This window comes from Lemur catta, chromosome 9 (assembly GCF_020740605.2).
Source record: "Lemur catta isolate mLemCat1 chromosome 9, mLemCat1.pri, whole genome shotgun sequence".
Classification (NCBI taxonomy): Eukaryota; Metazoa; Chordata; class Mammalia; order Primates; family Lemuridae; genus Lemur; species Lemur catta.
The window spans coordinates 98,190,906-98,205,894 of record NC_059136.1 but is presented as its reverse complement, the minus strand read 5'-3'; the positions used below and the strand labels follow the sequence as shown (position 1 = coordinate 98,205,894).

Genomic DNA, 14,989 nt, shown 5'->3' with positions numbered 1-14,989 from the left:
TACAATTAAAAAGTTTTAAATTATGTCTTTTTCATATGCACCAATTTCAAATGCACACCAATATTTAGGTACAAAGTATATGACAAAATGTAACTATTTAGTTTTCATATATATATATTTTTCCCTTTGGGGTTAAATCATTTTGATTAATAAGTATGTTTGAGGCAATTTGCCTCATTTCTTTCACAGAGTATATTAATAGAAGATGTGCCTCATAATAATGGGAACTATATATCCTTTTTCAGTAATTTTTATCTGAAATGTAGGTTTAAACACTGATTCATCCTAATGCTTAAAACAAAACTTGGCAAATTATCTTACACAAGAGCCAAAAATACAGTATATAAAGTTATAGTTATGGTACAGTTTTTAGAAACACTTATATTTAGTACAGTATCTCTCACTTTGTATATTCATGAGGAGCAAATAGGTCTTACATTGTTTTCCGCAAACTCTTTCATGCCAATAAGTGTTTAGGACATTTAGTTAAATATGGCTTTTAATAGTGCACATCTTTCCTAAAACAGAAGATAGGATTTCTGTGTGAGTTATACATGAACTTGATTTAACTTATTAATGAACTAGATTTTATTTGGAAAAAAATGTATAATGCATGAACATGACATTTGTCATGGAATATTTGTAAAAATTGCAGTCCAGTGAATATATCAACTTCACAATTAAACTAAAACACACACACACACATACACACACAAACCTTACCAAAACCCTTAATTTACCCTACCTCTGCCCCCCTAATATGCAGGTCTAAAAATAAACAAATCAGCATAACGACTCATTTTTCTTACACGTTTTATTTGCCATAAGTGAATCTTAAAGACTGTCAGATAAATGCTCTATTCTCAACTGCCAATCCAAATAAAACTTTCTTTCAACTCCATGCTACATAGTTCCATGTGCTGTGTGGCCATTTGTGTGTCGGGGGCATAGGACAGAAGTTAAAGTGCTCTTGGAAGAAAGAGGGTATTTTTCCACGGTCTCTAACAATCAGACAGCCTGGCTAAAAACCTCTGCTTTTCTCAGCTGACGGAATCAGGTAAAGAGGAATTCGGGAAACCTCCGCCTTCTTTGTGTGCACCTGCCCGCGAACGAAGAGGGCGATGCATCCGCTACGTCGCTTGTGTCCCGGATCAGAAAAGTATCCCACATAACAAACATTAAATTTTATCTCCTGCAAATTTCCTGACATAATGTGATATATCAATATGTTGTTAACAAATGCTCTTGGATTTTTGATGTTTTAAAGTTATTCAGAATAAACAAAACCACTTGGGAAAAAATATTTTCAAGTTTGTGTTGCGTACGATATATAGAAAGAATGCACATGCACAAAGGCGCAAACACACACACACACACACAAATCCCAAAACTAAAAACAGCCATTGCATTTGGACTGCAGCAAGGGAGGGCAGGCTATGACCTTGAAAATATCTGAAATTTTTACCACATGCAATATTAATTTAAAAAATAAAAGCAATATTAAAAACATAGACAAATAAATGTTATACAATAAAATGTACTTAAAGAGTAATTCGTATGCTTAAATTATAATCATGTCTATAAAGGTGGATGAATTTTCAAGTTGTCCTGTCAATTGACATGTAGTTTTACAAATCTTCATATGGTCAATCCAGCTCCCTTTTAAAGGATAATTTAATTCTGTTATTTTGATATCTGGTTATGTTGCACCACCCAGTCATATTAACCAGGTGACATCCACATGGACGTGGTCAGTGTTTAAGGAGTCATGTGAGCAATCATGTAAGTCTTGCTTGAGCTTCAGCAAGATGACAAAATGACAAATGAATATGATGAGATTTGTTAGGTTTTGTTTTTTAAAATGTAATATAATTAAAATTGTCATGAATGTTAAAAGGACCATGAAACCTAGAACTTTTGGGACATATTACATTTGTCCTTCAAGACATTTTGAGTAAAAATTATTTTGAATCCTGGAAGGGAGGCACTAACACATTTAAAAACAATGACATGTATCATCAAACTCCAGAAACATCTTTCCTCATACATAATACTAAAACCACAAAATATTTTTTCTAAAATTAATATTGCATTGTACACAATAACTCTAAATATTGGGAAATCCTGCCTGTTTTTAAAGGTTTATTTTGCAATTGGATAACAACAGAGCTATTTCCCTGAGAGCCTATCTCGGCAGGACACTACACAAAGTCTTTCCTCTGAAGTTCAGGCACAAAGTATTCTTTAAAGAAATCTACCAACAACTGCAACCAACACCCACATATGGGTGCACATTTTTATATCAGATTTTAAAGGCTCTTACTTAATATTAAGTGAAAAATCATCTAACTTACTTAGTACTCAATTCTCAGTGTAAATAAACCTGTTGTCCATGGGGCTCCGTTTCAAATGCTGTAAGAAAGTGTCCAAATGAGAAGAATCCCATAGCAACACCTTTGTAACAGTCAGGAACACTTTCAAGTTTTCTGATAGTAGACTCAGATTGCTCCTGAATTTCAGACTTACTCTATTTCAATTTTGACATCTCACGGATGGTAATAATGACAAGGAAGGGAAAGGCAGATATTGAACAGCGCTGCTTTGAAGTCTCTTTCCCTCATACAGTTTGCATTTCTCAGCCACATGCCGAACTAACAAGCTCCCTAAAATAATGATATTCCTTTGCTGACTTTTCTCTTATGTCCCAGAATTTAGAGACTAATGAAGGTTAAGATCAGTGCCTTCCCAGCAGAATCTGACAATTGCCTGTAGATCTGAGAGGAGTCAGGGTGGGCAGAACCGCATCACAATATGATAACGAATTTTTCACAGATCTTTCCAGATGTTTTCTCTAAGTGCAAAACTCATTCTCTCAAATTTCCTGCAGGTTATGAAATCTCTCTGAATTTTGAAATTAGAGATTTTCCACGATATTCATATTTTTAAAAAATATTATGATACGCTTTTTATTTCCATGTATGGTATATAAAACTGATGGCTTACAATGAGAAATATGACTTAAGTAAAATGATTCCTATGCACTTTGTAGCTTTTAGTTTTGAATTATTTCAAGGCGTGTTAGAAAATGAAAAGATAAAGTGTCTTCGGTATGTCTAAGGTTAAATGAACTAACTTGCTCGTAAGTCAGCAGATTCCACATCAAGGATGTGACCATAGGTTAAAAGTGCTGAGGTCTTAAGTGTCTCTTTCTGAGAAATTCCCCAGTCGGGGTTTAAGGGCAGGTAACATTTGTCAGCGTTTCTCCGGGTGTCCAGCCGGCATTCCCCGGTCTCTGCAAACCGGACAGCAGACTCCTCTCGCCAATTCAGGACTGGGACATGGGGCCTGGGGGCAAGCCTCCACCGTGCAGGTGACCTGGCCACTCTGAAAGGCAACATTCAAAACTCATACCCATGTTTCCTGTAGTAAGATTACTAAAAATATAAGCTTCTTATAATACACAATCTGATAGGCTGGCTATCTCAGTATAATAAAGATTGCTCATGGTATGAGCTAATTTTTGACTGTGGTTTCTTTCTTTATTTTATTTTTTCTTTATTTTATTTATTTATTTATTTATTTATTTTTTTGAGACAGAGTCTCGCTTTGTTGCCCGGGCTAGAGGGAGTGCCGTGGCGTCAGCCTAGCTCACAGCAACCTCAAGCTCCTGGGCTTAAGCAACCCTACTGCCTCAGCCTCCCGAGTAGCTGGGACTACAGGCATGCGCCACCACGCCCGGCTAATTTTTTCTATATATATTTTTAGTTGTCCAGATAATTTTTATTTCTATTTTTAGTAGAGACGGGGTCTCGCTCAGGCTGGTCTGGAACTCCTGACCTCGAGCGATCCACCCGCCTCGGCCTCCCAGAGGGCTAGGTTTACAGGCGGTTTCTATTCATTCTTTCTACACATTTGCAGCACGAGGAACAAGGCTGGAAGCACCGCCGGTGACCGTGACCGGAGGGCAGGGCGTGCGTAAGGCGCATCAGCTCTTTCCAAAAAGCAAACTAAATAACAAACCCTGCGCGTTTTTATTGTTTTATATTGGTGGCTACCGTGATAGCAGTCCTTCACATTTCCGTGTGCGCCTGGCTGGAGAACAAGGAGGGGAACTCAAGTCCCGACCTCGGGCGGGTTACTAGATTCCTTAGCCTCCGCCCCGCTCCCTCAGCAAACGGGAAACGCCGCGGTCTCCGCAAGCGCTGGCTAGACCGCAGCCAGGGACATCAATGATCAGAAGCCTTGAACTCTCACACCAGTGTTTCCATCTGAAAAATATGCCTAGAATCTATGCACAAAAAGGATATTTTCTCTCCTTTTGAACTTGTCGGTATGTTTCCACTGGCCAGCGAGGAGCAGTAAAACAGGAGGAGGTGGGGGGACGCCAGCACAGGCCTGGCAGGGGCAGCCCACGCGGTCTGCTTCCAGCCGGCGCTGCTCCTGCCCCTGGACGCCGCTGTCCCCGCACCGCCTGCCCGTCTGGCAGAGGGACGGGAGAGGGAGGTGGGCGCGGGGCCGCAGCAAAGCCGTCGGCAGCGTGGCTGACGCAAGGCTCTGTCCTGCACGCACACCCTAGAAGGCAAAAGAAACTTCACAGCCTACATAATTTTTCTTAGCATTTCCTCCCAAAACTTAATGAATTTGAGTCATACAGGGTCTAAACTAATAAACAGTTCCCTATGTGTAGAAAAATACTGTATATGAACCTAGTACCTGAAACAATTAATTTCTAAATGAAGTTGAATTAAAATCAAATCAGTGAAATTACGTATTTGGAATATCTTCTCAATAAGCATAAATGCTAATTCAACTAATCAATATTTCATTTGTTTTTTGTCACCTAAGTTGTCACAAACAACATAACATCACCCCTACGTTTAAAAATATTTATCAAGTTTATCAAGTTTCAAAGATGAAAGCAAGCCACCCAGGGCTCAAGAGCTTACAATTTGGTAGAAGGACAGGCCAACACAGCAGCCATAAGCCAATTAGGGGACAAGGACTCGCAGGAAGTGCAGAGGCAGCAGAGGGGGAGCCATGCCCAGTGCTGCCTGGGGGAATGAGGGGAGGCCTTCTGCTGTGGACTGAACTGTGTCCCCTCCAAGAAAACTCGTAAGTTGACGCCCTAACCCCCAATGAGACTGCATTCTAAAATAGGGCCTCTAAGGCAGTGATTTAGGTTAAATGAGGTCATGAGGGTGGGGCTCTAATCCAACAGCACCTGTGTCCACATGCAAAGAGCAAGGGACGCTCGTGGTGCTCACTGCGGAAAGGCCATGTGTGGGCACAGGGAGCAGGTGCCACCTGCAAGCCCAGGAGAGAGGCCGCAGAAGCAGCCGTCCCTGCCAGCACCTTGATCTTGGGCTTCCAGGCTCCAGAACAGTGAGGAAATAAATGTCTTATTCAAGCCACTCATTCTGTGGCATCTTGTTATGGTGCCTGAGCAGACTAACTCACCTTCCGTGGGAAAAAGCATTTGAGCTCTGAAGGATGACTCAGTCTTTTAGCAGAACAAGCAGGGAAAAGGCATTTCATGAAGATGGAAAAACAGACGTGTCAGGGCATGGGGACCACAGGCAGGTCCCCGTTTGCAGGAATGTAGGCTATTTTGTAGGAGAGGGCACGGGGGGATGGTGGGAGCTGAGGCTGATGAGTGGGCAGCAAAGAAGCCAGTACTTTAAACGTCATATAAACTAATTGAGTGCAGTCTCCAGGCAATGGAAACCAACACGACGATCACTACAGCAGCAATACGCAGCATCCACCGGGGAGATTTTGGACTGAAAGCAGAGGAGCTAGCTGGGAGACCACCATGGGCTCTGGCGAAGCAGGAGGAAGTGAGTCAGCAAGCAACGTGGGGCAGGTAGAGATGCTTGGATGGACGTGGCTGAAGAATTGCGGAGAAGCCAAGACGGTTCCAGACTTCCAGTTTTCATCAGGTGCGGAAACCATGAGACGATGTTCACCCAGTTATTCCAGCAGACACATTGCAAAAGAGTAGTCATGTGTGGAGAAATGACTGATGTTTAGTTGAAAGAGATTTTTAAGAATGATTGAAATAATAGAATTTTCACAAAAGAAGAGGCTAAATCCAAGAACACTGACTTGTAAAAGTTGTGCCTGCATTGTCATGGACTGAATTGTGTCCCCACCAAAATTTGGCTACTGAACTCCTAGCCCCTCATGCCTCAGAATGTGACTGTGGAGACAAGGGCTACACAGAGGCAATTAAGGCGAAATGGGGTCTCCAGGGTGGCCCTAACCCAGCATGACTGGTGTCCTTCTAGGACACAGGTAAACAGAGGCGAGTCCACATGAACACACAGGGAGAAGACAGCCATAGGCTGGAAAGAGAGGCCTCAGGAGTCAACTCTACCAACACCTCAATCCCAGACTCCCAGCTTAAAGAACTGTGAGAAAATAAAATTTCTGTTGTTCGCGCTCCCGGTTTGCGGTATGTGTTGTGCTGTCCCCAGTAAACTAATACAAACTCCATCAGGTCTGGACTCCACATCTTCAAATGACCCAATAAATCATTATGGATCTATCCTTTAATGAATGTTCCTTCTAGATTGTTCTGATCCCTGTAATTTGGTTATTTGGTTGGAAATTACATCATCATTTCAAATGCTGACCAACGTAGTATATATATGACAAAAATTATTATGTCCAAGATAATTTTTGAGATAAACAATTGACCAAACTGGATGGCTTGAAGACCATAAAAGTGATGACCTATTTTTAAAAAGTTATTGAGCACCTAGTGATTGAGAGATTTTCAGCTAGGCCTAGAAAAGACCAAAATGATAAATAATCCAGGGTTTCTGTTCTTAAGGAGTCTGCAATCTGGTGGGGAAGAATGAAATTGTACAAAATAAGTATGACACAAGCCTACATGTGTGCCATAAGAGTATATACACAATTATATGGGAGTTCAAGGAAAAACATACTACATTTAGAAAAACGGAATGGGAAAGACAGTTATTGGGGAAGAATTTACTATTTAAGTCATACTTGAGCTCAGTCATGAATAAAGGTTTTATTTGGACACGGGAGTGTTTAGGAATATGGGGTATGGAGCAGGGGGAAGGGAAAGGACATTTTAGCTGGACAGAAAATGTATAAATGGAGTTAAAAGGGGAGGGCGAATAGTGGGTGTTTCAGTTTGGATAGCACAAATAAGGGGTTATTTGGAAATTATATAAAAAATGGGCTGGGACTCTGTTGTAAAGAGCCTTAACTAACCATGAACTTGGACTTCACTGAGGAAGCAAAAAGTCTTTTCAAATTGTAACGAAATGACAAATAAAATTTTTAAGAAAGGAAATAGTTTAAGAATCTTTCATGTACCATAAATATAAGAGATACAGTACATGATTAAGTTTTGTTCCAGACTTAATTACAAAGTTCTGAGAGTAAAAAAAGAAGGCAACTTTCCTTTCCCTGTTGCTCCGGGTGTTCGTTGTCAGTGTGTGGAAACCCCAAGAAACATCCCCGCCAGGCCCTGGCAGGAGGAGGGGAAGCATATCCTTTGTAAGGGACACCCAGAGCCTTCTCCACATGAAGGGCCTATAGGCCGAGGGGAAGAATTTGCCAGGTGCAGTTCTAAATTCTTGTCTACACCGGGAGAAGAGAGTTCTTACCCCCTCCAGGCTTCCTGACGCACACAACGGGGAAATGCCGACATGGAAACCGGGGGCCAGCACTTCCGTGGAATCCATCGGGAATGCTCCAGCCCGGGGTTGGGAATGGGAGCGGGAAGCAAAAAAGCCACAGCCCTGGAGAAGCATGTGAGGGCCACAGCCCCACGACACAGCCCACGAGAACTCTGAGACTGAAGCAGGAGATGAGAGAGTGTTCCCACCCCCACACCCAACCAGCATCAAAAGATCCCAGCACAGTAACAGCAGATGACAGCTGAAGCAGCGGGAAGACAAAGACTTTCTCTGAAGAGGACACACAGGAAGGCGGAAGCCAGGAGGGGAAACTAAAGCAAAGACGCCAGACTCGAGGAATTTAAAGCCGTGGCACCTACAGCTACAGGAAACATTAAACACAGCACAGCATTGAGCGCTTTCAGCACAAAAACCTAAAGCAAAGGCTTATTAACTCCAGTTCCTATTACTCAAGACATCATGTCTGGCTTTAAACAAAATTTACAAGGCCTGATCAAAGGACAGAAAATAAAAAGCACAGTCGTAAGACACAGAGCAAACATCAGAGGTGGACTCAGATGTGATGCAGATGTTGGAATTATCAGGCAGGGATTTTAAAATAACTATGATTAATATGTTCAGGGTCTGAGTGGAGAAGTGGGCAATGTGCAGGAGAAAGCTGGTAACATAAGCAGAGAGATGGAAATACTGAAAAAGGATTAAAAGAGAATGCTGAAAATCAAAAACACTGTGGTAGAAGGGAAGAGTGCCTTGGTGGCTTCGTCCATAGACTTCGTGTATGAGTCAAGGTTCTGCAGGGAAACGGAACCGATAGGACAGATATGTAAACAGGTTTATTATAAGGAATTGGCTGACATGATTACGGAGGCTGAGAAGTACCACGATGTGCAGTCTGCAAGCTGGAGACCCAGGAAAGCCCGCAACAGTTCAGGGGCCTGAGAGCCGGGCGGCGGGTGCACAGGTTGCAGTCTGGGTCTGAGGGCCTGAGAACCAGGAGTGCCGAGGGCAGAAGATCAGTGTCCCAGCTCAGTCACGCACAGTCTACTCAACCCTTCTCTGCTTTTTTGCTCCACTCAGGCCCTGAGCAGATGCCCACCGACGCTGGGGAGGGCCACCTGACCTCCTCAGTGCACCAATCCACACACTGACCCCTTCCAGCAACAGCCTCACAGACACACCCAGAAATAGCGTTTCACCAGATGTCCGGGCATCCTGTGATCCAGAAGTTCTCACCTAAAACTAACTATCACACTCAAGATGGCAAAGGAAAGAATCAGTAACCGGCAGATATATTAAAAGTAACTTCCCAAACTAAATGCAAACAGAAAAATGAGAATTGGAAACTAACAGAAAATCTAAGCACCTCAGGACAATATAAACCTTTGGCTATTCAGGGTCCCTTGCAAGTCCATATGGATTTTGGATTGGCTTTTCCATTTATAAAAAAGAAAGTATTGGTTTTCTAGAGCTGCCATAACAAAATACCACAGACTGGGTAGCTTAAACAGCAGAAATTTATTTTCTCATAGTTCTGGAAAAAGTTCAAAATCCAGGTGCCAGCAGAGTTGCTTTCTTCTGGTGCCTCTCAGCTGGCTTGCAGATGGCCAGGAAATACATTCACGTTACGGGAACTGAGGTCTAGGACTTCAACATGTGAATTTGAGGGGCGGACAGCACTCCACCCTCTGCACCCCCAAAATTCATGTCTTTCTCACATGCAAAGTAATTCAATCCACCCAATCCCAATAGCCCCCAAAGTCTTAACCCATTCCACCATCAATTCTAACACCCAAATCTCATTTAAATATCATCAAAACTAATTATGGATGAGACTGGACCTATGATTGATCCTAAGAGAAAATTCCTCACAAGCTGTGAACCTGTAAAACCAGACAAGTTACCTGCTTCCAGAATACCATACACAGATGTTCCCACTCCAAAGGGAGAAATGGGAATCAAGAAAGAAGATCTACCTTCCACAAAACACTAGAACACCATTCAGCCAAGTTCTTTGACCTTTTATGACAAGGATGGTTTTTCCAACAGTGTCCGGTGACATGTTCCTCATTTCCATCTGAGACTTCACCAGAATCACCTTCAACAGCAATATTCCTATCAGCCATCCCTTCCAGGCAATACAGGCTTTCTCTAATTTGCACCTCAAAACTCTTTCAGCCTCTCCTCATCACCAAGTTCCAAAGCCACTTCTGCATTTTTAGGTACATAGTAAAGCACCACCCACTTCATGGTACCAAGTCTGCATTAGCTTGTTAGAAATGTCGTAGCAAATCCCACAGACTGGGTGGCTTGAACAAAAGACATTTATTTTCTCACAGTTTTGGAGGCTGGCGGTCCAGGACCAAGGTGCCAGCAGGGTGGTTCTCCTGAGGCCCCTCCCGGCTTGCAGACGGCTGCCTTCTTGCTGCGTCCTCACACGCCTTTCCCCTGTGCAGGCATGTCCCTGTCTCCCCTGTGCCCAAATCTCCTCTTCTTACAAGAACACCAGTCACATTGGATCAAGGCACACCTGAACTGCCTCCTCTTAACTTAGTAATCACTTTAAAGGCTCTTTTTCCAAATATAGTCACATTCTGAAGTACTGGAATTTGGACCTTCAACATGAATTTTGAAGGGACACAATTCAGGGAGTATTTGGGAAGTATTGCCATCTTAACAATAAGTATTAAGTCTTCCAATCAATTAATATGGGATATCTTTATATTGATTTAGCTCTTTTAAAATTTCTCTTAATAATCCATGGTTTTCAGAGTTAAATAGTTTTACTTCTTTTGTTAATTTTATTCCAAAGTATTTTATTCTTTTTGATGCTATTGTAAATGAAATGTTTTTACTAATTTCATCTTTAAATTGTTTATACCAAATGTATAACAATATAGTTAAATTAGGTATATTAATCTTGTATTCTGCAACATTGAAGGGCTGTTTATTTGTTCTAATACACTATTAGAATAATATTTAAATAAACTATTAAATAGAAAAACTCTTAGTAGATTCTTTAGGATTTTTCTATATAAAATATCATGTCAACTGCAACTAGAGATAATTTTACTTCTTTCTTTCTTTCTAATTTTGATGCCTTTTATTTACCTTTCTTGCCGATTGCCATGACTAAAGCCTGCAGTACAATGTTAAATAGATGTTTCAAGAACGGACATCTATGATCCTGATCTCCACGGGAAAGCATTCAGTCTTTCATCATCAAATACGATGTTAGCTCTAGGTTTCTTTTGGTACCCTACATCCAGTTGAGAAAGATCTCTTCTATTCTTTGTTTTTATAATGACAAGGTATTGAATTTTTCCAAATGCTTTTCCTTACTATATTATGAAAATCATGTGTTTTGTCTTTTTTTATATTGATATAGCATTAACTAATTTCAGAGATGTTAAACCAACCTTGCATTCCTGGGATAAACCCTACTTGGCCATGGTACATAACCCTTTCTTTATATATGTTGCTAGATTCACCTTGCAAGTACTCTGCTGAAGAATTTTGCATCTATATTCAAAAGAGGCATTAGCATGTTGTTTTCTTGGGCTATTTTTGTCAAGTTTTGATATCTGTGTAATACTTGCCTCATAAAATGAGTTGAAAAGAGTTTCCTCCTCTTGTATTTTTTGGAAGACTTTGTAAAGACCTTAAGTTAATTCTTCTTTAAATGTTTAGTAGAATTCACATATAAAGCCATCTGGGTCTGGGTTTCTCTTTGTGAAAAGTTTTCTTTTTCTTTTATTACTAACTCAATCTTTTTGTATGTCTATTATTGTTTTCCATTTCTTCTTGAATCAGTTTTAGTGTTTGTGTCTTTGTAGGAATATATCCATTTCAACTGAGTTATCTAATTTGTTGGAACACAGTTTGTCATAGTGTCCTCTTAAAATCCTTTCTATTGCCCTTATGTCAGTAGTGATACTCCTTCTTTCATTCCTAATTTTAATAATTTGAGTCTTCTTTTTTTTTTTTGGCCAGCCTAGCTAAAGATTTTTTTGTTCTGCCAATTTTATCTATTTTTTCTGTTCTCTGCTTCATTCCTATTCACTCTAATCTTCATTATTTACTTCCTGCTGTTTGCTTTTAGTTTAGTTTGCCTTTCTTAAGTTTCTTAAGATGGAAGGGTAGATAATTGATTTAATGTTTTTTTTCTTTTTTTCATATAGGTGTTTGCACCTATAAATTTCCCTCTAAACAATGTTAGCTACATCCTATATGTTTTTGTATGTTTGGGTTCATTTTTATTCATCTCAAAGTATATTATAGTTTTCCTTGTGACTTCCTTTTCAACCCATATGTTAAAATTCTGTTTAATTTCCATGTATTTTTTAATTTCCAAAATTCCTTTTTGTTACTTACATCTAGTTTAATTCCATTGTGCTCAGAGAACATGCTCTGTACACTTTCCTTTGTCTTACCACTGTCTTCTCTCACCAACAACAAGTAGCCTATAAAGGCCATAGAGGAGGAAAAATACTTGGACTACAGCTGATGTTTGATTTAGTGCCAGCCACATCTAAGCCTCGTTTCCCACCTGCATCTGCCCAATCCCACAACATCCTGATAAATCTCACCCTGAGCCCCACGAGCACAGGTATCCTCCTGCTGCCTCTTTCCAATCTTGGTGGTACTTCCCCTTTATAAAACACCTGTGCCCTCACCAGTCCCTCTCTCTGCCCGTCTTTCTTCCAGAGACCATGCTGCCCACCCTCACCCAGGACTCGCGTCTCCTTTGGCCCACACCGAAGGCATGTGCTCAGGAGTTTCCACGTGAGAGCCTCGCCTTGGACAGGAGCTTCTCCACATCAAGGTGGAGTTGCCATAACACATTCAATAGCCAAATCTGGACCAAGCTACTTCACAGCTCTCTCTCTAAAAGATCATCACCATAACCTGTCACCATAATCTCGCTCCTGGATGACAACAGCAGCACACTGTGCCACATTTGTAAGCCTTTGTTCAATTCTCACCCAGCAACCAGATTGAATTCTTTAAATCCAAATGCATTCCTGTTCCCAAACCCCGCTAACAGCTTCCTCATACACTTAGTGTCCGGGAGAAGGGCATCTTAACTAGACGCTTTCTGTCTCACTAAACTCATCTCATGCGTGTTTTGTCAATCTTGATGACCTAATCTTCAGCCACACCGGACATCACTGTGTTCCTTACATGTGTAATAACCTCTTTAAACGTTACCGTTTCACCTATAATTGTTATCTTAGTAATAACATTACCTGCCTCATAATTTTTAAAAAAGCCTCTAGAATATCTTTGATTCATCTGCTTGTTTAATAAAGTGATGGGACTAGATTTTCTGGATCAGTTCTAATTCATGCCTTTTTTCAAGGCATAAATTATGAATTTTGGATTAACAAATTATAGTGGCCAATCTATTGATCTCCATATCTGTTTATTTGTTTTAACTAATTGACATTCAGAACAAGAACGTTGTCTTTGTGACCACAAAGTAACTTTCCAGCCTCATGTCCTATCTTTCCAATACCCAACAGATTACCAAGTCACATTCTACTAAAGGATCTTCCCTAAGTATGAGCTCTGGCTTGTTTATTTTCTACCTGTCACCATCAGCATCCTCTTCCACATATCTCAGAAAATCATTCCTCAATCTCTTTCCCTTTGTGGTTCTGGGTCAGAGTCTCCCAAAGAGAGGCACTCAGGTCAGATTTGGAAGGAGGAGACATTATCCTAAAGTGCAGTTGTCAGCAGATGTGTAAACAAGGGCAGAGCTTGGGGCTCCTACTAAGATTGCTGAGATCTTCCGTGGCTTCCTGCTGGGATCCTTTGAATCCAGCAGCTTCTAGCAGCTGTTTCTATGACCTCTGTTCCTCTCGTTGTTCCAACAGGTGTGAAAATTTCTGACTTCTTGCATGAAAACCCATCCTACTTGGACTACCTAAAGTATAATAAGTGCATACAAATAGCTTAGTCATACCTGTGAAAAACCACATCAGGAGTTACATTACAATCAAAAGTGAAAATTCTTACATCTCATTCATTGTTCATTATGTACCCTCCTCGCACACATACCCCCTGTCTCCACAGTCAGAAAGATTAAAAAGTGAAATCTCAAACTGAAATAATGAAATGTTTTGAGGGTAATTATGGATCCAGTGATCTCCACCATGACCAGAATCAAATTAAAAGGGGCAAATATAATTTACTTGAACACATCATGGAAATTTGCAGACCACTTTTGTTAGTTTGATGCTATCATAGTTAAGGGACCAAGATCAAAGATTATCATTCCTAGACATTCTGAAGTCACTTAACAAAAGTATACCATCAAAAATGTGAAATGTCAAGACTGACACTATTTTGCAGCCCCTTAACTCTAATTCCACTTGCAATTAGGAAGTACAGGTGAGAAATCCTTGGCTGAAGGTTGGGATTCTCTGACATCTAAGAGCAGAGCTCAAGAGCTCAAGAGCAGTAATAATCTCTAAAGTGTCCAGAGTCATTGTGAGATACATTTTCTCTTAAACATTCTATATTCCGTTTAATCTATTTCTTTGCTGTTAAGTTCATCACCAGAAATACATACTGTCTTTATATCTATACTCATTTTTTCACATAACAAAGGGTTGTTGTATAAAACAAATTCTTCACGGGACTTACTGCATCCATACAAATGAGTAACAGAAAAACCGCAAAGCTGCACGAGCTGCACAATCAGAAACACCCTCTCTAGCTAACAGGCTCACTCTCCAGCCTGCCCTTCAACTTGGGCCATTACAGCTCATGTCTTAGCACAGCAAATGCTGATTTCACAAGTCCTCAGGACTTGTCATATCCAAAAAAATGCTTTGCCCTCAGAAAGTCTGCCTTCCTGGTCCCCACCACCTCTGAGTGCTCGCTGCTCTGCCTCACTTGCACCTGGCACCCAGGAAATCTGCTCAGCTGATCTCTGCTTTCATTCTTGGGTCTCCGTTTTTCTCAATCCCCTTTAGATGATCTGGGTTGGTTTCTGGCTCCAGGCAATACTCTTCATTGCCAGTGCTATGTCATGTTAATGTATTCATTTAAATCGTATCTGTTGGGCATTGGCTACCTGCCATCCACTGTGCACAGACACCAGGCACCGCTGCAGCCCTCTCCACCTAAGCGGCCTGGCCAGGGGTCCGGCAAGGCTGACCTCTGGGAGAGATCACAGGACCTTCTGGCTCCCTCGTGCAGCCTTGCCCGGCTGTCACACCACTTACAGTTCTGAAGATCTAGAGTTAACCTTTCTTGTTCCAACACAAAGCAACTGTTTTAAACACGACCTATGTTTGATCTATGAC

The 14,989-nt window shown here is 41.0% G+C and overlaps 1 protein-coding gene across 1 annotated transcript in view; it reads right to left on the bottom strand.

Annotated features, from left to right (window-relative positions):
• Positions 1-3,252: 3,252 nt before the first annotated feature.
• The window catches only part of PXDNL (peroxidasin like), a 383,932-nt gene continuing 372,195 nt past the window's right edge, over positions 3,253-14,989 (bottom strand). The window contains 3 exon segments of the mRNA XM_045560482.1: positions 3,253-3,384; positions 4,297-4,572; positions 7,644-8,037. Of these exon segments, the coding sequence (XP_045416438.1) occupies positions 3,253-3,384; positions 4,297-4,572; positions 7,644-8,037 (802 nt within the window).